This window comes from Malaya genurostris, chromosome 2, assembly GCF_030247185.1.
Source record: "Malaya genurostris strain Urasoe2022 chromosome 2, Malgen_1.1, whole genome shotgun sequence".
In the NCBI taxonomy this organism is placed as follows: domain Eukaryota; kingdom Metazoa; phylum Arthropoda; class Insecta; order Diptera; family Culicidae; genus Malaya; species Malaya genurostris.
Genome location: NC_080571.1, coordinates 263419481 through 263445643, shown reverse-complemented (window position 1 = coordinate 263445643; position 26163 = coordinate 263419481). Strand labels below are relative to the sequence as shown.

The 26163-nt window shown below is 36.4% G+C and overlaps 1 protein-coding gene across 15 annotated transcripts in view; it reads left to right on the top strand.

Moving 5' to 3' along the window:
* Positions 1 to 26163, top strand: part of LOC131429786 (dual 3',5'-cyclic-AMP and -GMP phosphodiesterase 11-like) — a 346593-nt gene that overhangs the window by 190479 nt on the left and 129951 nt on the right. For 8 of the 15 annotated variants that reach the window (XM_058594134.1, XM_058594136.1, XM_058594147.1 and 5 more), the window contains one exon: positions 18324 to 18485. The exons of the other annotated variants lie outside the window; for them this stretch is intronic. Coding sequence is in view for 4 of the 8 variants with exons in the window: in XM_058594132.1 (XP_058450115.1) it covers positions 18324 to 18485 (162 nt within the window). In the remaining 4 variants the exon portion in view is untranslated. The remainder of the gene's footprint in view (positions 1 to 18323; positions 18486 to 26163) is intronic. 15 annotated transcript variants of the gene reach the window in all.

The following is a 26163-nucleotide window of genomic DNA, read 5'->3' as shown; positions in this document are numbered from 1 at the left end:
CGGTATCGCTCGCCATTTACAGTAACGTGCCGCCCATTGTCGCATTTGAAGAAGTACGGCCCGATGATGACACCGGTCCATAATCCACACCAAACCGTGACTTTTTTGGGATGTAGCTCTTTCAATGCTTCTGGCTGGTTTTTACTAAAGATGCAGAAATTTTTCTTTTCAACGTATCCATTCAGCCAGAAATGAGCTTCTCCGCTGGATCTTCCTCCAACTTTGCCAGCGCCCATCCATTGACGACGATTCATGATTGAATTATGGACCAAACTGAACAAGTTTGACAATAAAACAAAACACAATTCACGCGTGATCTGTCAAAAACTTTGTTGCCAAAAAGATATCAGCAAAAAAAATCACCCTTTATTTATAGAAAAAAGGTAGAAACGTTACAATAAGAGAAAATAGCATGAAACAATAATTTATCCTCGAAATTCAATTTCTGTGGACGTAGAGATATGATTCCGGTTAATTCGGTAAGAGGTTATCCCAAAATATTGGCACCCTTATATATATTAGAGCAGTAAATAATAACATGTTTTGTCGTTTACGTCACTTATACTATCATATATCCGGAACCAGGAACCACAATGTTGAATGCGCTTGATCAGGTTTTCATCGAGCTTTCGATTAAAGTCGAGTTTTGAGTCCATTTTCTGAAGGAAACAGTCAAAAATTGTTATCAAGAAAATAATTTAAAAGAAGCTGGAAATTCAGTATTGTTCAGTATGTTTCTTGTCCTCTTGAAAGCATATAATTTCATCCGGATATTCTCTGTCCGGCCACTGTTTATTCGCACTGCAAGCATGACTGTTTTAAAATTCCCTCCGTGGTAACTGAATTTCTTGTTTCCGTACTGAATGTTTCCGAGCTTTTCGAGATTAGAGCAATAACCCATTTGCAGAGCGTATATCGGCTACATACGACAAAAGTCAGTACCACTCTGAACTTGTGCACATATTTGCCAAAGAAATTGCAGGCAGCAATTAGTGCTGCATAGAGTCGTGTGAAGGCGTTCAACAACCTACTAACCAACATACTGCAACGATGTTACGCACCACCGAACAGCCAGCCAGCCGGACCAATATAATTTTCACACATGGAAACTCGCACAAAAGCAAATCATACCCGGGCCGTGCTGGCTAACACTGCCTGCAGTGTGTGGTAAAACGAATATGTACTTCCCTGCATTCAGACACTACTCAGGCAAATCTCGGCAGATGGACGGAGTGGTCTTTTGACGCTAATCTTTTCTGCTGCTGCCACTACTACTTCTGCTGATGCACAAAATCGAAGCTCATCTTCGTCGCTATCGGCGGCTCTTTCGTTGTCATAACACCCAGTCGAACAGACAGAGGGTGCTAATTATATCGCGATGTTGTTTACATATTCGGCGGAATAAACATACCAGCCTTACATCGAATGCCTATCGCAGAAAAGCAAGGCTAATTGCCTTTGACGCAAAACATCCGTACCTGTACCTGTGTCTGTCTACCTGGCTGCTAGGAATGCCGGTTGATCGACGGTATCAAGCCACAATGACAGTAACATTAAATGCGCTTTGTGGAGCTGTGTTTTGTGCTTATGGAGCATCGAAAAAGCTCGCCCACATATCCCGAAATGAGCCATTTGGTATTCAGCTCGGTCACGTTGAACCATCGTAACCACATTCTTAGCTTTCCGACCAAAACATCATCCTTAGCGACAATCACCTTAATTCGGTGCTGTGATAGAAATACAAATTCGCCAGAATATCGTGGGCCGAGCCTTCGCTAGCCAGGGCAATTGTACCAATAGTCATCACATTAATCGAGTCATTTTGCTTGATAATTCGGTCGACATTCAACGGAGTACGATGCACCGGTCTTAAGAAGCAATAAAACATTGAAATTGATGATAAAAATTCACAATGCCCAAATTTTAAACTCATCATTGCATCCTATCCTTTTGAATCCTTATTAATGGGGTTGAGCGAATTAGAAGTCTACTTACCCTACATATTCGGAAAACGTTCGATTAAATTAATTTTGGTGAAGCGTGGAGAAGAAACAAGAAGTAGACGAGCGGGCTTCCTCAGAATTCGAGAGGTTTAACACTCCAAATACTAAACCTGAAAAAAATTGAAACGGTAACTTCGAGCTGTCATAGCTCACATGTTTCTTAACGAATTTCAGGAAATTTTACCCTCTCGAGTTTCGTGAAGTTCCTAGATTGATTCAAAAACTTTTTTTCCGTTTCAGATTTCTTTCAGGGCTCTTTCCTTTAGAATCAGTGTCGCGAATAGAATATTGAGAACTTGAACTTTACGTGGTCATAACTTTGTTGTTAGTAAACCGACTTTCGAAATTCATGAAATAAAATTCATTGAAACAAACGAAAATTACAGTTGTCTACTTTAAGTTATAGTGAAAACTGTAGATAGATGACCTCAGAAACGATGAGACTTTTTACAATGGTCGTATATATTTCGAAATTCAAAGCATTGACCTATATATTTTTACACATTATTTCGATTACTAGTGATACGTGTCGTGATGTCCCGATCAACAAGAAGAACAAAATTGTATCTTGGCCTCTTTGGTAGCTAAAATATCAGGAGTTGTAACTTAATTTGACCTAGGTGATAACAAAATTGTTACAAACTTTGATATGTAAATGTCAATATATTATATTTAAATTTGTTGTTCGAAAAGTCGAGCTGTTATTACCAATTTTTTTGGGGGAAAATCTTTACCGTGCCAATCTAAAAATATTAGTTGTTTTTCTGAATTTGATTGGTTAAAATTTGGTACAACTAATCGATTGTTGTTTTTTCTAAACTGACATTTTTGGTTTTCGATCAACAGAAACGATGGTTGGAATAACAAAGTTTTTTTTGAAAAAAGGATGCTGTCAGTTAGTCAAGACACACATCTTTCAATTTCAATAAAAATTTTAGTTACAACAACCGACCTTGTTTTTGATTTAACAGTTATGTGAGTTGAAAAACAAATCGGTTTTAGTTGTTTCAGATATTACGATTAGTTATTTCAACTTAAGTAAAATTATTGATTTTGAATGACAATAAAATATTCCTTATTGATATACGTTCTGATTTTTTAAATGAAAATTCGGTATGTTAAGATATATAAAAAAACGTGATTAATCCAACTAGCAGTGAGATGATACCTTTTTTTATCAATCCGCATGTGTTTTTTTGCATAGATATTCTTAGGCGTTTTAGTTCTCATGACATTATTTTAATTATCGTCGTTTTAAACGGCTAATTGAGATTTTAATCACTCATTACCCTGTAATGCCGAAACTGCACAACATATCGAATTTCAATCTTAGCGTGCGACAATCGATTGAACATTCCATGAGATGTCGAAGTAAGTTCCACTTTAGAGTTTTTCGTCATTATTTATGGTACTTCCAGAGCCGGTATTCAGGAATTAGCATAGCCCAAAATGATTCGAATGGCCATAAATTATTACGCCAAACAATTTACATGAAATTTATAAACTCATCATCTGTAATTCCAGAATCGGATAAAATTCATCAATTTTGTATGGGACCTTAAGTCCTGTAATATTTGTTTTTGAAGTTCGATTTGGTCTTTTTTGAGAAAATGATTGAGCTTTGAGAATCGATTCGATACTGGAACCGGAATTCTAAAATCGGTGTAGCCGAAATCAGTTAAATTCACCTGAGCAGTGTGTAAACATCTTTGAGAAATTGTAGTGCGAATTAAAATTTGGGGGTACATTCCGAATCCAAAAACGAATACCGCTCAAACTGAAATAAATTTATTTGGTAATCGACTATCCAAATCTGCAAACCCGATAAACCTGATTAATTTATGTGAACTGAACATTTTTATACTAATCACCCTGCATTTTCTAAACCAAAAGTCGGATCTGACTAAAAAGTAAGAGGTTTTATAGGATTTTAAGACCTCTCATTTGAATCATAGATGATTCTTAGATTTCATTTGAATCTTAGATCGGTTCAGCCATCTACGTGAAAAATTAATTGCATTATTTTAATTTCGTTTCACATATCATCCTGTGGTTCCGCAATCAGAAGTCGGAGCCAAACATAATTCAGGAGCCTTGTTTGGAAGCACACGACTTTTCATATGAATCTGAGTTTGTAGAAAACGGTTTAGCCATCTCCGAGAAAATTGAGTGAAATTATTTGTCACACACGCATTTGCTGATCTCGACGAACTGATTCAAATGGTATATGGGTGTTTTGTTCTTCCAAGATTTATTGCTGTAAGCAGTTTAAATCAATATAATTATGAAATTACTTCCAACTCGATAATGCTGGTATCATCTGGTTTACATATGCCATATTCGAAAGATTATGTTGCCAAAAATGAACCGTGCTAAAATTGGTCCGAGGCAAATTGTCATAAAAAAGGATGCTGTACACAGTCTTTTTGGTACTTAGAAACAATTATATGTAACAGTATAAAAAATCGTGTTTCATGTTGCTCCCAAGCATTGCTTTTTCATACAGCGCTCAAAATTCCTTCTACTGGAATAAGGCTTACACAAAAATATCGATATCTCCGTTAAAAATGGACGGATTTTAACAATCTATGGCTTGTTGGATAGGTATTACCGAGCGAAATCTAAGTCTGGAAACATATTCTGTTTTCAAGGTCAAATGTGACAGATACTGTCAAAAAACTGAAAATTTTGACATAAAACTTCGCATAACTCAAAAAGTAAACATCCGATCTCAAAACCATTCAATAGCGTTCTGGGTGACGGGGAGACCTTTCATTTGCGACTAGTTTGATCAAAATCGGTCCAGCCATCTCTGAGATCTCGACCTCTTAGTTGACAACACACATACAGACACACACACACATACACACACACACAGACATTTGCTCAGTTCGTCGAGCTGAATCGATTGGTATATGACATTCGGCCCTCCGGGCCTCGGAAAATTTTTCGAAAGTTTGAGCGAATTCTATACCTATTTTTTATATATATAAAAAAAGGTAAAAATATGTAATATTTAATATAAAGAATATACTGTCTTTTAGTAGTGCTGGTGTCAACGAAATTTTCTAATTGTGACCACTATATTACTTACGAACAAAAAGTCGAAACGAATGCACTGATTTTTATTTTTTGAGCCATTGCAACTTACAGTTTCAACAGATTATATGAACGAATATTGAACATTTTCAATTTAATCACTGTGTTTCATACAATTTTTGTTTATGACTTCAAGATAACATGATGCTCATTTATTAACATGCATTTCACGATGGATAATCAAGTTTTTTTATTTAAAAGATATTTTATTCAGGCCTATTTGCGTACAAGCTTTACGTGGCCGATTTAGCTGAGCTTTTAGATAAAATTTTTTTGCATTGGATCTCGTTGTCACCCTTTTTCCAGGGGGAGAGGAGCTTCCATTTTCCTCCTGCGAGGATTGAGGGGCAGTTTGTTCGTGGTTCGTCTCGTCATCCATTGCCGTGGTATTGTTGGTGATTTCGTTGCTAGTTGCTGTAGATGCGCCGTGTTGTACATTGTTTGCAGTTGCTGGTTAGTTGGATGGTAAGCTGTTAACTGCAGCTGGTGTACTTTGTTCTATAGGGGATACGTTGGATGGTTTCGTTGAAGGGGATGCTTCACTGTTGTTGGTGACTGTCACAGGTGTACTGGGGTTGCTTGGGGTTGGTGTAAAGAAAGCACCGTTGTCCTTTGGTATAGTTGTCTCCTTGTCCGGTTTATCACATGGCTTACCGTAGTGAACAGCTTTTTGGCAATATTGACATGTGGCCATCTGATTGTCATAGGTAACAAGTGATTTGCACGGTATTCTTGTATCCTGACCGAATGTCACATAAGAATGTATAGGCCTCCTCAAGCGCATGCGTAACAAACGTACGCCATTTAGAATACTGGGGAAAAAATTCTTCCACTTTTCTTTTTCGATAGAGAGAATCTCTCCGTATTGGGACATAGTTTTGCGAATATAAGGATCGATGACGCTTGAGGGAAGATCATGCACACGCACTTCTATAGCACTATCTTCCATATATACTGGAATGTTGTACCTAATGTTCTCGTGCTCCACATAGTGCACATTGTTATTGTCTTTTGCGAATTGAATTGCATCCAACTCTTTATAAAACTGGATGTAAATAACATTATTTGTCTTATTGCATTGAAGTAAATGCACACATTTAATGTCAAGATACATTTACTTCTTAAGCAAACCTTCAAGTTCTCGTATCGAAGGTCGAATTTTGCATTGTCTGAAGTCAACAATAATTGTATTTTTTAGTACCGGCGGTAGCTTTTGTTCGTTTGGTTCACTCATTTTCGAGGTCTATTGTTCACTACACAATACTGTACTTGGTTTCTTCTGTCCCCAACGTAAGCGGTTTTGTTTTATCGACTGACTTGGATGAGATGTAAACCCGAACTGGATAATCAAGTTGATTTTGAGACCAAAATTCAAACACATACAATTCACTGGGTTCTAGTTTTGGTTAAACACGTTTTGTTAATTGCAATATCTCTAACGGCTATCAGTTCTGTGCATAGCACTACTTCATATCAACCGTTTCTTCTTGTAACACCAGAGCAGTAAAGATGTAGATAATTTATCATCACATTAATATTCTGACACTAAGGTTATGATAAACATTAATTTACTATCATTCAAAAGTTACTCTTCACGAGTTTTACAAACGTATAATAGGCGAATTTCGTTTGCATGAAAATGTTTAAGAAATGCGTTTGAATTTCAACTAAAGTAATGGTTGGTTTTCCATTGCGATTTTTGTTTTGCTTTGTGATGTTTTTGACATAAGACAGTATTAAAAACAACATATTTTTCAACTACTTCAATATGTACAAATCGAATAGTAAATTTGTTGAATCAACTAATTATTAGTTGAAACAACAACTGCAAAAATCAAAAATTGCGAGATCGTAATTTTATGATTGGAGGGTTTTCCGTGTAAATAAATAAGTTTTCTTCATTGGAAGATTATAATCGGTTGTGAACGGCTATACCTACGCCAATGACTCAGAGACGAAGAGGTTGTAGTATAAAATAACCACTGAAGTGAACGAACAGAATGTCCATAAATTGATGCGGGATATTTCAGGATAAGTTCATTATATTATCGAAACCAAAACGAAATTGGACTTTTGCATGTTGTTTAATTTTATTTTTACCTAAGTAGAAAGCAAAAAAAATGTGAGTATTTTAGATAGCCGTCAATTTCTTCGAAACTTTAATATGTATGGTAGCTTAAGTATCATACAATGATTCAATGGAACAATTGAACCAGAATATATTCTTAGTTTACAGTTCCGCTTCGCAACAACAACGGAGTTTGTGTTTTTATGCTCAGTAGATGTAAAATAGCACACGATCGTGGATTTATAACTTTCGACGAATCATCTCATCTCAAGTTGTTTGGAAAAACATTAGCTTTCGATTGTTGCTCTAACTCAAACCGGATCCTTTCCACAATTGATTTTCATTGCAAAGCTCGGTCCGTTTTCCCACGCTGTTTTCCCGCTTCTACCGACGAACTGAAGCATTGGCTAAATTTAGCGTACAGTCAAAGCAAGACAGGGCATTTTCGTCTCTAAGTGTTTCGATGGCAATGGAAATCCGGCTGCTACGTTGATTTGCCGTCTGTTTACTGCTGTTGTCTGGTTGGAAACCGATTATAATATCAAAGCAAGCGAAAAAGATTTATTTCAGTGCCAGAAGATCGGAACAGCGCCCACTTTGCGAAAAGCACTTCTACGAACCACGGTAATTCCGAGCGATGAGTAAAGTGGGCATGTGTGCCGCTGTGTTTGGGAAATCTTCACATCTGTCTCTCCCGATCAAAGCTACACGTTGAAATTATATCCTAATTTGTCTCAATTCATCATAATGACTGTGAGGATTGTTTTCGAAAGCCACAGCAATAGCCGGCAAAAAGGAAAAAAAAACAGGATTTCTTCAATTAAGCGCATGTGCTCCGAACGATTGAATGATATTTTACGGTCCTAATGCTTTCCACTTCGGACACACTTTTTCTTTCGGATTGACAAATTTCTGTGCCGCTCACCAGAGGTTTTATTGTTCACCAGAAGGAATTTTCATCCACCGTTTAAAAGCGGCAACGAAAATCGTTTTGTCGGTTGATAAACCCACCTCCCCCTCTGAACTTTCGAGACGGTTGTTGAACGTTTGGGAATAATATTGGCATCTCACATGAAGAAAACTGATTTGATTCCTCGTGAACTCGGCAGTTTCAATCTTTGGATTGGCATTCTATTCGAGTTAGAATTTTTCTTCTATTATTCAACGATTATGCCATATGCGAATGTTTGAAACAACCACCCAGAGTCGAATCGTTTATGAGATGAGTTTGTATATTGTGGATTATAAGCTTGACGTCATATTCGGCAATCGCTTTGTTCCTGACGGTCTGAAGGGGCCGAGTAAAGCCGAGTAATCCCTCGTTTTGACATTTCGACGATTAGGGTACTCTTTCGAGGATGTTGTCACAATTTACTGATTAATGAAGCGATGCGATGAAAAGAAAACAAAGAGCTAAAATTAAATAAGGACTTTTTTAGAAATTCACAGCACAACTCGAACGAGGCCAATTACGTGCGATAAATACTGGATTGTCTTCCGACCCAGACTCGATGGAGTTCGGCTGTATTCGAGAATAAAGTATTCTTTTGTGGTTTTTGAATAGCACCCAATTTTTTCGCGGTTGGACAAAGTCCAAATGAAATCCTTTCCATGTGCTACTGAAGGCTGGCAACGGAATTAAAGGGCAAAAATTGGATCCTGCTTTAACCCTTGCTTTAACGTAAAACATTAGATACTCTAGCTAGACGTAGCCACGCAGAGCATATAAAACAAAAATAGACAACAGCTCTATAAAAGCACGTTGGAACGACAAAATTTATGCGACCACCGACCCGGTCCCCGTGCCATGGTAGCCTGAATTCGTTTTAATGCGTTGTGCTGACGCAAAGATCACTGCGACCGAAAAGGTACATTGGTTTTTCCGAGGTTCAGTGAACTTTTTCAAAGGATCACAACGGACTCGTATAGTCATACTGGTAGAACTTTTCCGTATGCAATAAGTCAGCTATTTTCTCAACCTGTGATCCGTGGACCCTCCATGATTTAATTTTTAAGAGTTGTAAATTATTTTTGAGAGCGCCAAATCATATTCATGGACAATTTTTTTGAAAGTAATTGTAAGGGCTGAGATCCACTGGGAGATTGATAGTGACTATTATCTTTTTCCGGACATATCCAGGCTAGAGGCCGCGTGGCATTCGGTAACAAGAAAATTAGTTTAGACAAAATTCCAGAAGTTACCAGATCTTACTATATTTTACATTATTTTTTTTATTTTTCTCCGATACAGTTATGTGTTTTGTTTTAACGATTTTGACAAACTAAGATGCAAGTAAAAGGTCTTGGAATTTTTATAAAAGTCCCTGAAAAGTTGATCCAGATTCAACTTCCGGTTCCGGTATTACAGTGCGATTAGTGAAAATTTTCATGAAATTGAATTTTTTCTTCACAAGCGATGGTGAAACGAGATGCACATTTTTATAGTACTTGTTGCTAAATTCATCTTGGCTGTTCTTGTTACACAGATAACAATATTTACATCTATTTTTATGCACACATTTGGGACAGTAAATTTAATATAAAGTTACTCTTCAGATCTTTACTTTTCAATATTCTTTAAAGCAGAACTAAGCGTAAATTCAAATATGTTGTTTAAATCATTGTAAAATCAAGGCATTCTAATTTATTTTTACATCTATGATGGTTTTCAATCAAATTTTTTATTCAGTCACGTAAATTTCATTATTATTTACTAGTCTCCGGTTTCTGCTTCCGAAAGCACCGAAAATAATGAAGATATCCTCCAGAAACGAAACTCTCTTCGATTTCTCAGCAACGGTTAAACCGATTTGCATTAAAGCTCTCGAATTAAAGCTCTCGATGTCTTAAAAGATACTATGTATTTTCATCTAGATCCTTTATTATAGGGCGATGAGTATCAAAACTTTCAGTCATACAAAATGATGCAAAACCGTTGGTCCGGATCCACATATTAGGGGGACAAAAACATTTGTGGCTTAGCCTTATACTTTAGAGCTATGATGTCTTCAGAACAAATGATCAGTGAAAGATGAGCCATATTTTAAAGCATATGGTATTAGGGTGGTTCTTATTCTTAGGGTGATCCAAAAATTATTTTCCGTATGTGTTGAGATAGAGGACTGCACTCTTCGGCGAAATTGTAGGAAAACTTATATCAAGCAAATTTGCCGAAAACACTATTGTAGTATCTCTAACGGTTTTAGTGTTACAGCTATTTTAATAGAGCAACTTAGGGTGTTCCTAAAAAAAATCAGAATTTTTGCTCTAGCTTTCTTATTTTTCACTTCTCGTTTTTGGTGTCTTTGAATATCTTTTAGAGTTTGTTGAAACCAATATTTTGATGACTAGCGCATTCAGGTAGTGTTTTCTGAACCGAAGTTATGAGCAAAATTAGTTCAAAAACGGATCATTTTTAAACTGCTATATCTAGTATTGGAGCAAATGAAAAAAAAAATCTGTTTCGTTCATTTGATAGGAAATACTTTCGAGCATGTTATTACAGGATCAGACATTAAAAGAAATCGTTTGAATACATTCTTTAGATTCACTAAACGATTGAATTTTTGCGGATGGAACTGCCTATACTTGCGAATAGATTTATTTCGACTCTCTTGCGCTTCCTTACTGTACATTATTTGCCATCTGTTTGTTTCCCTTGCGATTGATTGTTGAGCAAGAAGGCTGGATAATCTGGAAATACAATTATCCTTCATCTGTTTCCCTTTGCCGCCCAAAATAATTATTTTTCAAAAGGAAAACACGGAAAAAACAAAGCAGGAAGTGGACAAAGTAAATGCAGAAATTGCAGAGCTTTCTCCCACAGTAATTGGGAAAGTATTTGTGACAACGAAGCTACACACACTCCCGAGCTTGGTACATAGGTATGCAAGCGCTCAGGAAAAGCTCTGAATTTTTCATGAACTGAAACAAATGAGAAGGATCCAGACAAATATCAATTTGGTATTTCGCGCTCCACGCAATGATTCGATCTATGGAACTTTTGCTAAAAGTGAGTTATTGTTTGCACATTGAGAAACCGACATGGCGCGTGTCCCGACAAAATCAGCATGTCAAGGAGCGAGAGACAAACATACGAACGGCACTGAAATAGCAGCTAGGGTTGCGTATTAGCAAAGACGTCATATTAACAAGATATCCAGCTCTCACATTCCAGAATAAATCATTGACAACTTCCTTTTTTTTCAAAGAATATAACACAGTAGCGCAACACACCGAGGTAAATGGAAATATACTTGAACGGTTTTTCATAATCTTAACGTTGATAAACAGCAATGTGAAGATTTCGGTACCTGCTTTCCAGGAGTTTACTGAACAAATACGAATTCGTTTTGTGGAGCTGTATGAATGGTATGGTCTGTCGTCAACCGTGCATGAACTTCTGATGCATGGGACTGCAATTATAAAACATGCTTTGCCTCCTATTGGTATGTACAGTAAGGAAGCGCAAGAGAGTCGAAATAAATCTATTCGCAAGTATAGGCAGTTCCATCCGCAAAAATGCAATCGTTTAGTGAATCTAAAGGATGTATTCAAACGATTTCTTTTAATGTCTGATCCTGTAATAGCATTATCGAATAGAGTAACAACCAATGTGAGTGTACTCCATCTTCCCGATTATGCAGATGAATTAGTTTTAACACGCTAGAAGACAGCAATACATTATTTTAATATATATAGCTAATAAATGTCTTACATGAAAGAGCATTTTTCAGTGAAAAAACCCAGTGTTTGAACACAATTTAAAAAATATAAAAAAATATCTCCTTCGCCATTTTTTTTATAAACATGCTCGAAAGTATTTCCTATCAAATGAAAGAAACAGATTTTTTTTTCATTTGCTCCAATACTAGATATAGCAGTTTAAAAATGATCCGTTTTTGAACTAGTTTTGCTCATAACTTCGGTTCAGAAAACGCTACCTGAATGCGCCAGTCATCAAAATATTGGTTTCAACAAACTCTAAAAGATATTCAAAGACACCAAAAACGAGAAGTGAAAAATAAGAAAGCTAGAGCAAAAGTTCTGATTTTTTTAGAAACACCCTAAGTTGCTCTATTAAAATAGCTGTAACACAAAAACCGTTTGAGATACTACAATAGTGTTTTCAGCAAAGTTGCTTGATATAAGTTTTCCTACAATTTCGCCGAAGAGTGCAGTCCTCTATCTCAACACATACGGAAAATAATTTTTGGATCACTCTAATAATAAGAATCACCCTAATACCATATGCTTCAAAATATGGCTTATCTTTCACTGATCATTTGTTCTCAAGACATCATAGCTCTAAAGTATAAGGCTAAGCCACAAATGATTTTGTCCCCCTAAATTGTGGATCCGGACCACTGTGCATTGGTACGTAGTGGTACGGAAGAATAAAACACCACCACCTAGCTGGAGTGTTGCCACATTTAAATCTATATTAACTTGACATAACTGTTTACAAATTGAAAAGGTTATGGCAGTTTATACCCAAAGAAAGCTTTTGATTTTATTCGAGTTTGATAAAAAAAAATCCCGACAGAATCTCCTGATGATGTTTTTTAAAATATAAGTAATATGAGAAAGGCATCATTACACTACTAGGTGGATTAAAAAAGGTTTTTAAAATATTTATTTTCGAAAATTGAAAAATTCTGCAAAAAAGCGTTGTACTAGTAATATTAACAGAATCAGTAGAATCGAATCCTACACTGAAAGAAATTGACTTTAAAAATTTATAATCGATTTACAAAAAATTAGTAATTTTTTTGAATAAATTTTGTCCCAAGATAGGTGTGATTGTGTTTCCTACCAACCGTTCATACATTGCAAGATGGGCAGTTTTGAGAAAAAAAACTGAATTTTCTATCCAGTGTCTTTCCATTAAAATCTAATCTAAACTGAAAATCATTATCATTCAAGATTCCAATGAAATTCAGTTTGCGAGAAAATTACACCGAATACCCTATTGCTTATTATTGTTGCCCGATATTAGCAAAAAGTATCAGTGCTGGTTAAGAAAATGTTTTTGTTGACTTTATTTTTTAATCTTAAAAATTCCCCTCTTGCAACATGCAACATATTAACTTTGTAGAGTAATCTCCTCTTTGCGATTGCTAATAATGTTTTGTTATTAAATCTCGAAAGAATCATTTTATAGCCTTTATTCCGAATAGTGATTTTTTTACAGTTTTGCTCCCTTTTCGGTAAAATGATGAGTGGATGAGGCCAAATAGAAAATCATGTCTGCTTTTCAGACACAATTTTTGAACACAAACAAATAAGAAAAAGCATTTGTCTATGGGGTTTTTTTACCTCTCTCTATAGAAAGATGAGAAAATCGCTGGAAATACCGACTTTCGAATGGAGACTCAAATGGGTCTTTGAGTATAGTAGTAGTATATAGTAGAAAATGGCTGTGTGTGTGCACTTTGTTGAAAGATACTATAAAATTTTTGATCAAGTTTGAGACTCAAATGATGCAATTATGTTTCCAGAAATACAATGGTATAACCGACAAAACGCTTTGTTTTTGCCTTTCTCATATAGAAAGGTTATGCAATCACTGTGAAAACCGACTTTTGAACCGAGACCCGGAGGGCCGAGTGTCATGTACCATTCGACTTAGTTCGTCGAGTACGCAAAATGTCTGTGTGTGTGTATGTGTGTGTGTGTGTGTATGTGCGTATGTGTGTATGTAACGTTTTTTTGCACTAACTTTTCTCGGAGATGGCTGAACCGATTTTCACAAACTTAGATTCAAATGAAAGGTCTTGTGGTCCCATACAAAATTCCTGAATATTATTTGGATCCGACTTCCGGTTCCGGAATTATGGGGTAAAATGTGCAAAAAATTGTGAAAATAAGTGCACTAACTTTTCTCAGAGATGGCTGAACCGATTTTCACAAACTTAGATTCAAATGAAAGGTCTTGAGGTCCCATACAAAATTCCTGAATATTATTTGGATCCGACTTCCGGTTCGAGAGTTATGGGGTAAAATGTGCAAAAAAAATAAAATATTTGTTTTAACTTTTCTCATAGATGGCGTGACCGATTTTCACAAACTTAAATTCAAATGAAAGGTCCTGTGGTCCGATATGTTATTCCTGAATTTCATGCGGATCCGACTTCCGGATCCGGAAATATAGGGTAAAGTGTGTTAAAAATTGTACACCATCACTGAAAATGGGGAAAAACCTTAAAAAAAATTTTAAATCGACCTCAAATCTTTTCCAATTTGATGGTTTTTATCAGTAGACGGTCAAACAAACCGATTTCGGTTATTCTTTTAAGAATCGAAGAAAAAATTTTTTTTCGCCTTCTTTGGTTATGCAATCACTGTGAAAACCGACGTTTGATCCGAGGCCCGAAGGGCCGAGTGTCATATACCATTCGACTCAGTTCGTCGAGTACGCAAAATGTCTGTGTGTGTATGTGTGTGTGTGTGTGTGTGTGTGTGTGTGTGTGTGTGTGTGTGCGTATGTGTGTATGTAACGTTTTTTGCACTAACTTTATGGGGCAAAATGTGCAAAAAAATGAAAATATGTGTTCTAAATTTTCTCATAGATGGCGCGACCGATTTTCACAAACTTAGGTTCAAATGAAAGTTCCTGTGGTCCCATACGTAATTCCTGAATTTTATCCGGATCCGACTTCCGGATCCGGAAATATAGGGTAAAGTGTGTTAAAAATTTTATACCATCACTGAAAAGAGCGAAAAACCGTAAAAAGTTTTCTAAATCGACCTCAAATCTTTTTCAATTGATAGTTTTTATCAGTAGACGGTCAAACAAATCTATTTTGATTAATCTTTTAAGAATCGAAGAAAAATAATTTTGAAGAATACCACAGTTTTATATAGGTATGATAGTATGATTGATATGAGAAAGGCATCATTACACCACTAGGTGGATTAAAACAGGTTTTTTACTGCTCAATTTTCTCAGATATGACTGAACAATTTTTTACAAATGCAGGCTCGTTTAAAATCTACTATTAGGCCATCGATCAAGTTCGAAGAAACATGAAACAATGAATAAAATGTAGTAAAGTCTGATGTTTGTAGGATCTTTTCAAAAAAAAAGTCCACAGAGTAAAATTCAGTATGGTATGAATAAAATCAAATTCGAACTTGTAGTAAACGCTACTTTCAAATTTGATGATGGTTTATAAACAGTAATTACAAAATATACAAAATTTTATTAAACGAAATATTTTCATATATTTCAGTAGCCAACATATTGGGGGGCGTGGACCTCAAATAAAATTTTTGGAGGGGCAAATATTGCCTTGCCTTGGGAAAACGAATCCTGACCACACACTTGAACTGGACGGGGGAGCATATCGAATCACAGCCTAGGACTAGCGTTTTCCAAAACAAATCCTATCAAAACTGTCTGAGGCATCGTAAAAAAGCAAAATTACAAAAAAAAATTACAAATTGAATCGTGATTTGTGAAAATCTTTTCTTGACTATTACCGGTGCGTTCGGAAGCGGAAACCGGGGGCTAGTAGTCCCAAAGTAGATTTATATATCCAAAAACTGACAATGTCTGCCAACTAGATGAATTTACCAGTAAATTTTATAGCAATTTGCACCTCGTTTCGACATCATTTTTGAAAAAATCCTAATGAAATTGAAAAATTTTCTCTTATCGCGCTGTAATACCAGAACCAAAAGTCGGATCTGGATCAATTTTTCGGGAACCTTTTAAAGAACTTCAAGACATTTCATTTGCATCTTAGTTTGAAGAAATCGATTAAGAAATTTCCGAGAAAATTGAGTGCGCATTTTCTCATAGATTTGCACATATCACCCTGTAATTCCGGAATCGGAAGTCGGATCGGGATGAAATTCAATAGGAATCTATAGGACCATAACACCATTCATTTGAATTTGAGTTTTTGAACATCGGTTCAGCTATCCCTGAGAAAAATTCGTGACACACACAGGCAAAGACATTGCTCAACTCGACGAACTGAGTCGAATGGTATAGAATTTTTGCTAGAAGATTTTTCATGTGATTGCATAACTCAACAGCATGGAGATGGCATAATTCTACATGGCGACTGGACGAGGAGATATTCCTGCGAAGTATAAGTTTGCTTTTATGGACAAATTTGCCAAAAAACTGTTGATTTTGCAAGGGATATGCAGCTGCGGAACAAAGACCAAAGTGTTCGTGACGAATCAGACGATGAGCTCGAAGCTGTACAAGGGAGATGGAGTTTTGGCTAGATTTGGTGAATGGTCACTACAGTCGGGAAGTTATCCGGTGGTACCGCGATAATAACGTAGATTTCATTGATAAAAGCATAAATCCACACAACTGCCCGCAGTTCCCGCCCATCGAGAGATTTTGGGCAATAATGAAGCGGAAGCTTAAGAAAAATAGAAGAACGGCTCGACTCAGATGAGCATAATGCGGTACAAAGGAAGTTGAATCCGAAGGTGTGCAGCGTTTGATGGGAGGAATCAAGAAGAAAGTACGAATTTTCATTAGAAACGAAGATAAATGATTTGAATCGATTTTTTTCCTTTACAGTGAATTAACTTTGTTTTGATGTATTAGCCTTATTTGTACGTCAATTTGTTACCGAGATGCAAATGATTTTCCTATTCCGGAGTCGAAATTAATATAACTTTATGTTTATAGCATTGATAGATTGATTAAGTTGTCTCTCTGTCACCTGTCGTCATCAATTCAGCTTCTGACTTTCTTTGCTCCCAAAATGTTATTTCTGTTGTTTTGAAATTGAAACCCTTATACTTCATTTACCGTACGATGAACAGGACAGTGCACGAATTCAATAGTAATTGAGCTTGGTCGCGAAATCACCATTGCTTTATGCGTGAGTCCACCCAACCATAAGCGGGTTGTGACTGTATCGGGACGGCACACGAAAGCGTACTGCTTCTAGGTTTCTTCAAACTCTTTAGCAAACAAGTCACGACAAATGTGGATGCAATTTACAAACGGAAAGGAAGAAATTATCCCGAAAAAACATCTCGGTAGCAAAACCAACAGCGATAATGACTGTCGTAAACTTTAAGCAGCTACCTTTTTAGGCTTTTCCACCGACTTTTCCACATGTTGTGTTGGGAATGGTTTTCAGTTTCTAGCAAGGTTATAAACTGATATGCATCAGTGCGGAAATGTTTACTCAAAAAAAAAGTTTCGTAAGGATAACGTTGTCGTAAGAATTATGATCAGAAATTGAAAAAGTTTTCAGTACAACGTGGTGCAGTTAAAAGTATTTTCACTGCGTTCAGCGCATAGTAAATGTGGCAAATATTGAAAAAAAATGAAATCTCATGGTCAATTAGGATTCCACTAGAAACATCCCTTACCAGCCTGTTTTCAGCATGAATAGGGATCCAGTGTACTGCAATGAAAATTGAATGCATTTCCAATCTAATAAAGCTATCTATCATGGTTTTGATTTTGTGTGGGAGCAAAACTACGTGTTTCCGGTCACGATCCATCAGCTGGCGCAGCTAGATAGTGTCCAGAGAACTAATTGGTGCCTTGTGTGATGCGGTCGATTGGGCCTTACAGATAACGGGCGCTAGGTCAGATGACCGGCCCAGGTTATTTTTCGTTCCATTGTGATGCATGCAGTTTTTCCGGTTCAGGTAGAACGCGGATTTACGAGGGTGGTATGTTGAAAAATTGCTTCTAATAAAATAAAAATAGTACCAAACCACTCTGAAAAATATGTTTTCATTTATTATAATTTCGTTTTAAAACATCATAAATTGTGTTGCACATTCAGAGTGATATGCAATTTAAATTTTCCAAATTATGAAACATTTTTGATGGGGGAGCTTTTGGGTGGACAAAGCTATTACAAAAAAAATGCACCTGTAATCTATAACATAGAATCCATCATCGTACCCAAGGCTTACGTTCGGTGCGTTCCTGTTCCATAATTCACCCATTTCGGACATCAACCGCATAGTCATTTGCATTTTAATCATGTTCATCCGCCTGTTTGCTGTGCATGTGCTGTGACGCGTCGGTCCCGGTGGCTGGGTGGCAGGATAACCACATACATCATAATTAAATGCCCCGAGCTTCTTCATACTGCTGTTGTTTTCGGAAAGAATCGGCATCATTTCGGAAATCCTCTTCTGTGTATTTTTAGATTCGCAACGCCAGCAGCAGGGCAGTTCGGCTCAACTTGGCTTGCAGTACCCCCACCAGTACCAGCATCAACACCAGCACCACCACCACCAGCACAAGCTCTGGAGAACGCATGACGCGGTCACGCTGCTCGGTGCCAACTGGAAAATAGCCCAAAAACTAGGTAAAGCCAGTGAACGGATTACAGTGGGATGGTTTGATGTGGCAGATAAGAGGGTTGATACGGACTGATTTATGACAAGATGAATCTATTCTTGAAATTATTCTTCAACCTTGGACACAGATTTATTGCAACGTCCAATCGATCTTGTCAAAAATATCTTCTATATCTAGCGAACCAGTTTTGATGATAATCGTAATGTCAGTAAGTCTGATCATGTTTCCAATAAAATCTTATGTTCACAAACTTTTCATCCGTTTGTAAGATTATTCTAATATCGGATGATGCCTGACTGCAAATTACAGGCCATCTCTGCGTTCCTCAAACATGAGCTGAAGTGAGCCGTAGTTGCAATTTGCGGTTGAACGAATGAGTTCAAATATACATTGAACCAACGTATCGTTTTCACTGTACATATTCACGCACTTGAAACCTTTCATAAAGTGGTTAATAACGATACCGGCCACGACCAACTCGGGCGCCACTGAGAAAAGGAAGAAAAGTTAGTCCGATTCTTATTGTTTCTAAAGACCAGAGGTACCAAATGATCAACTTTATTAACACCGAAACCTCCATTTACGAGCTAAACGGAGGTTCGTGAATCGAGGTATTTCGTAAAAAAAAAAGTTTACGTTATTTGGGATTTACTTCGTAAACAATGTTTTTTGTAATGATTGTGGAATTCCGGTTTATTGATATTCCTTAAAAACCCTTACTATTAGGGTATTTTCGGAACGGATTTATAAATAGATGTCGGAAAACGATGGTTGATGTGGTTCTGAACAGTGTTGGTGATTGCCGAAAATTTGACAGAAGTTGCTCGATATTTATCTATATTGTATACAACATTTGCAATCCGATAGAAGATGCTGCAAGAAATCGGCTTGGTTCTTTGATACAATAAAAGCCATCCTTGCTCACAATACTAATGACCCATAATAGAATCTTATAGATGTTTTAATGGGATTATTTAAATGGCAAGCGAATAGCATCATCACACCATTAGTGGATCAAGAAGGGTTTTTTTTACTCGAACTATGTTATGCCTCTAAATGTTAAAACAAAAATCTGAGATTTCACACAGGTAATTAAACTACCAGAAATTATAATTTTATTTGCTGTAAAATCAATAATTATTGATGTGTAATGCTGCAGCACTTCAGTACTTCAATACTTGAACACTTTCTACGCTAGACATTCGTTTTACTGGTCACTTTGATTACCTAATCATCAGTTATATTTAGCGAAAGTAAAAATATAAAATCTGTAAAATCTGTAATAAAGACTGTCCCCAAAGGTATGGACGCACTTTGATTTCGCTATAAATAATTCACAAGTGTTAGATATTCAAATTTTATTCGATATACTGATAATATTAGACAACAGCAACCGAATATCATTCTCAACATTTGCTACTTAGCCATTATAGACTAGCTGGCGCACCTTCTTGCGAACGTTTCTGATTAAACACCGTACAGACTTCTTGGCGACAAGTTTTGACACTTTTTTCCAATCTTTGTCAAACTGTTGAATGGTTTCGGCTGCCGAGACATGTTTCCTAAGATGTGCCTCCGTTAATGCCCAAAATACCTCAATTAGTCGAAGTTTTGGGCAATTTGGTAGATTCATGACTTTTGGGACAAAAGTGACATTTTTGGTAGTATACCATTCTACCGTTGATTTCGAGTAGTGGCAAGAAGCAAGATCTGGACAGAAGACAACTTGTGTCCTTGCAGCTTCGAATTATTGGTAGACGTCGTTTTTGTAAACATTCTTTGATGTATATTTCGATGTTCATTGAAGCAACGGTGATGAAGGGTTTCGAAATCTTACCGCAGCTACAAATTGCTTGCCAGACCATAGGTTTCTTACCAATTTTTTCGACTTCAATTGATGTCTCGGACTGGTTTAACACTTGCCTTTGTCGCACCGTATAATATTGTGGTCCCGGCAGGGATTTGTATTCGAGTTTCACGTAGGTTTCGTCGTCCATGATTATGCAAATCGAATTTCCAGCAATAATCGTATTGTACTGCTTTCGAACCCTCGGCCTGATCGATGCTTCTTGTTTCGGACTACGTTTTGGTTGTTTCTGCTTCTTATAGGTTCGAATATTCAAACGTTCTTTAGCACGAAGAACATTTGACTTCGAAGTGTCCACTTTTTTGGCCACATCCCGAATTGAAACTTCCTTTTTTTGCATACGTTTACCCAACCGAGGGTTAGCAGGACCTTTTTTCGACCCGTTTTCGGTTTATCCTCACCGAACTTCCTGATTGCATTTCGCACGGCTTTTTCACTTACTCCTTCCATTTTTGCTATCTTTCTCAGTGACAGTCCGCGTTCTGTGTACCATTTGTACACAATTTTTCGACGTTGTTCTGCTGAAAGTCCACGCATTTCGAAACAAACTAATGAAAACGAATAAACAACTGCACAAGTGATTAGAGAAGACTGTAAACAACAGGACGCAGCGATAAAAATTGACAGATTCTGAACCATTGCGAAATGGCAGCGGTTTTTCGTTGCGTCCATACTTTCTGGGACAGTCTTTATCTGTAAAATCTGTAAAATCTGTAAAATCTGTAAAATCTGTAAAATCTGTAAAATCTGTAAAATCTGTAAAATCTGTAAAATCTGTAAAATCTGTAAAATCTGTAAAATCTGTAAAATCTGTAAAATCTGTAAAATCTGTAAAATCTGTAAAATCTGTAAAATCTGTAAAATCTGTAAAATCTGTAAAATCTGTAAAATCTGTAAAATCTGTAAAATCTGTAAAATCTGTAAAATCTGTAAAATCTGTAAAATCTGTAAAATCTGTAAAATCTGTAAAATCTGTAAAATCTGTAAAATCTGTAAAATCTGTAAAATCTGTAAAATCTGTAAAATCTGTAAAATCTGTAAAATCTGTAAAATCTGTAAAATCTGTAAAATCTGTAAAATCTGTAAAATCTGTAAAATCTGTAAAATCTGTAAAATCTGTAAAATCTGTAAAATCTGTAAAATCTGTAAAATCTGTAAAATCTGTAAAATCTGTAAAATCTGTAAAATCTGTAAAATCTGTAAAATCTGTAAAATCTGTAAAATCTGTAAAATCTGTAAAATCTGTAAAATCTGTAACATCTGTAAAATCTGTAAAATCTGTAAAATCTGTAAAATCTGTAAAATCTGTAAAATCTGTAAAATCTGTAAAATCTGTAAAATCTGTAAAATCTGTCAAATCTGTAAAATCTGTAAAATCTGTAAAATCGGTAAAATCGGTAAAATCTGTAAAATCTGTAAAATCTGTAAAATCTGTAAAATCTGTAAAATCTGTAAAATCTGTAAAATCTGTAAAATCTGTAAAATCTGTAAAATCTGTAAAATCTGTAAAATCTGTAAAATCTTTAAATTCTCTAAAATCTGTAAAATCTGTAAAATCTGTAAAATCTGTAAAATCTGTAAAATCTGTAAAATCTGTAAAATCTGTAAAATCTGTAAAATCTGTAAAATCTGTAAAATCTGTAAAATCTGTAAAATCTGTAAAATCTGTAAAATCTGTAAAATCTGTAAAATCCGTAAAATCGGTAAAATCGATAAAATCTGAAAAATCAGTTAAATCGGTAAAATATTTAAAATCGTAAACCTGATAAATTAAATCGTTTCACCTTGTTACAAATCGTTAGAAATGTTTAACACTTGTTTAATTGTAATATCTTTAAATCGTTCCATTTTCCGCGTTCAACAAACATATTTTGGAAACTATTTGTATCGTATGCACTTTGCAGTTTCACAATAGAGCACCAAGCTCAAATGTACAAATTGTACGACTGAGTGGAGGTTTTTCTGTATGCTCTGAATACAAAACGAAATATGCTGAGCCAGCCATCATTCCAGTTTTTCGCTTCTCATTAGAAGCGTTCCGGTCAGAAGTTCAAATTTACCTGTTCGTGCGTGTTTACTCCGGCTTTCACCTGTCCATCGTCGGGTCGCTTGATTGTACCAGCATAGTGCGGTGCTAATGTTTGTTTGCACGGTAAATGTGAACTGTGCCTGCACCATTCAAAGTGAATAATTGTAGCGTGAAATGAAGATTCTGCTAAGAGCAAAAATGTTTAAGGATCTTTTCAACAACATTTTTGGACTTTGAAGAGTAGCATGACTACAGTTTGTTTTTCTCGCTAATTTCGTGGTATGCAGGTTTTTAATCGCAACCGTCGTTATTGTGTGTTGACTGATGTAGTCTAGGTTTGAAACAAACTAATTTGACATATCATAAAACATTGATTGTTTGACTAGTACTACCATTTGAAATGAAATCGAACTGTTATTCTGCAATTCTGTTACGCAACGATCGAAAAATTCATTAGTTGAGTTGCTAAGTCTATCGTCTTTCACTGATAGCTAAAGTATTGAAAATTAGTTCAACTCTTGGCTGGATATTTAACTTCAAAGCTACCAAAACCAAGAAAAACAATGGTACCCTATAGTCAACGGAAGACAGTCGCGGTAGCAACTTTCCTGAAACACTGCCAAGAGCGGCAAATGTTTTAACAACAATGACAATTGCCCACACTGGAATTGTACCGCCAGAGAACAGGGCTAGGTTCTGACCTTTTAAACGGTTGAGGGAAAATGAAATTAAGTGGAACTGGGTTGTTTCAAAAGTGGTATGATTTGTCTCTTCCTCTGTTTTCGCCGTGGCTCAGAGCCTTGACTGGTTGGGTGAAACAAAGTTTTTGAAACTTCACATCGAATCAACAAAGAGCAGTGTTTTCCGGGAAGGACTTTTTCTTCAAGGGTAAATTTGGGAACCAAAATGGAGGTGCTTGTTTGCCTTTCCAGAATTGGCCTTGACGTCCTGGCAAAGCTAATTATGGATTCGAATGACGATTGCTACACACGTAATTATTATATTTGTTCGTACTGAATTATCCGAATTTGTTATACAGCCTAAAATGAATCCTTGTAGCCATTGATTGTTTGTTAACCATTGTTACGTTTGTCGGATTTGAAGTACTAAGTTCATTAATTACCGGTACTGAACGGGTATCAATGCCATCGGTTAAAGATGTCGTTTAAGCAGTTTCAGTGGAGTGATAACCGCAGTGAGAAGGTAGTTTGCAGAATTAACATACTATTAACTGATTCTCGTAGGCTACCAGCGATTTACAAGGATACATACATTCCTGATAAAGTGTCATGAAAGCTGGAATCTTTCTAACCCAGAAACTGTCAATTGTTCGGAAATTGTATCCATAAAGAAATTATGCTTAATCGATGGGATGCTCTAAGAAAATGTTCACTGGAAATAGTTAAATGCCTCATCGAGAATTTAATAACTAACCTGTTTTAATCCACCTAGTGGTGCAATGATGCCTTTCTCAAATTACACATAACAAACCTGGTTTAATCCACCTAGTGGTGTAATGATGCCTTTCTCAAATTACTCATAACATCATGAATATTACTGTGGAATTCGCAAAAACAACTGTTCATTGAATACAAACAGGAAAGTTTGCTTGGACTTAATCCATCAAAATTTACAAATCCAGTTTAGCCTGTAGCTCCGGAACCGTAAGTAGTATCCACAACAAATTTAGGGATTCCGTATGATATTGTAAGACTTTTCCTTAGAACCTATAAATTTGAGAAAATCGATTTGACCATCATGAAGAAAAGTGAGTAAGATCTTTTTTGCAATTTTTGATCACTATTTCCAATACTTCCGAAACCGGATTTAGATGACCGGAATAGCCGTAGTTGGTTCGTTTGCCAGTAAAAATATTACCTTTAAATTGGAACAGTTTTGAACCTAGTTAAACCTAGACTTGCTATTTCATGCTCTATTTTGATTAAACCTATTAAATGAAATCTAGTAAAGGAAGCGAACCCGCGTTCCTGATACTTTTGCATATGTAAGTCAAGCTAAACAGCATGAATCATGACACTCATCGCCCTATAACAGCGGAACCGGAACTCGAATCCGGATTAATTTCACAGTAACTTTTGTGGTAATGTGAACTTTGATTTGAACCAAGATTAATGAAAATCGATTCAAGCACCGCTGAGAAATCGAAGTCAGTTCTAGTTTTGGAGTTTTTCTTTAACACTTTCGGTGCCGAATTAAGCTTATATGCCCACAAACTAACAAGTCATGGACGACGAAACCTACGTGAAAATCGATTACAAATCCATGCCGGGACCACAATATTATACGGTGCGAGAAGGGCAAGTGTTAAACCAGTCCGAGACATCGATTAAAGTCGAAAAAATTGGTACGAAAGCTATGGTCTGGCAAGCAATTTGTAGCTGCGGTAAGATTTCGAAACCCTTAATCACCACTGCTTCAATGAACAGCGAAATATACATCAAGGAATGTTTACAAAAACGACTTCTATCCATGATTCGAAGCCACAAGGATCCTGTTGTCTTCTGGCCAGATCTTGCTTCTTGCCACTACTCGAAATCAACGGTAGAATGGTATACTACCAAAAATGTCACTTTCGTCCCACAAAACATGAATCCACCAAATTGCCCACAACTTCGACCAATTGAGGAATTTTGGGCATTAACGAAGGCACATCTTAGGAAACATGTCTAGGCAGCCGAAACCATTCAACAGTTCGAAAAAGATTGAAAAAAAGTGTCAAAACTTGTCACCAAGAAGTCTGTACGGAATTTAATGAGGAACGTTCGCAAGAAGGTGTGCCAGCTAGTCTATAATGGCTAAGTAGTAAATGTTGAGAATAATATTCTGTTGTTGTAGTCTAATATCATCAGTATATCGAATAAAATTTGAATATCTAACATGTGTTTAAAATCACAAAATTTGACTCAATCTATCTGTCACCATCACTGCTGAAAGACAGCACAAACAGAACATGAATTTGGTTTTTTTTAACAAGTTTATTAGCCAAAAATTCTTGAGAAGTGTCAAAGCAAAACAATCCATTGAAAAGCTAAAAAAAATAATCTTGTTGAAACTGCTTGCAAAGTGTTTTGATGTTTTTCGTATGTTTTATAATATATCCATATTTAAATTTCTAAACCGATATGTAAAAATTTCGTAAGCTCTTAGTGGAAAATGTATTTACAGGGTCCGGCACTCGAAGTGTAACAAATTAAAAAGGCCATAAATTCAGTTTGGAAAATTACTTTTACTTAATTCAAAGTACAAAATGTGTAAAAATAATACAAAATTCAGAATCAATTCACTTTTGCTCGATATGACCACCTTTTGCCTTGACTATGGCCTTGAGACGGTCAAAAAACGAATCGCAAGTTGCCGAATGTGACTTGCAGGTATTTAGGCCCACTCGCGGACAATAACTTTTTTCAGCGCCTCGAGACTGGTGTATCTTTTAGTTCGGACTTTGCTCTCCAAAATGGCCCAAAGAGAATAATCCATTGGATTCGCATCTGGTGAATTCGAGAGCCATTGTGTGGACGTGATGAAGTTCGGAACGTTGTTTTTCAGCCATTCTTGGTTCACTCGAGCTATGTGAGACGGTGCCGAGTCCTGCTGAAACGTCCATGGTCTGCCACCGAAATGTTTGTCTGCCCACGGCTTCAAAGCAACCTCCAGAATACTTTCCCGATAATATGTCGCATTTACCTTGACGCCAGGCTCGAAGGTCTGAAGTTGGTTACACTTCGAGTGCCGGACCCTGTATTCAGAATTTGTTCGCAGTTAATGCGA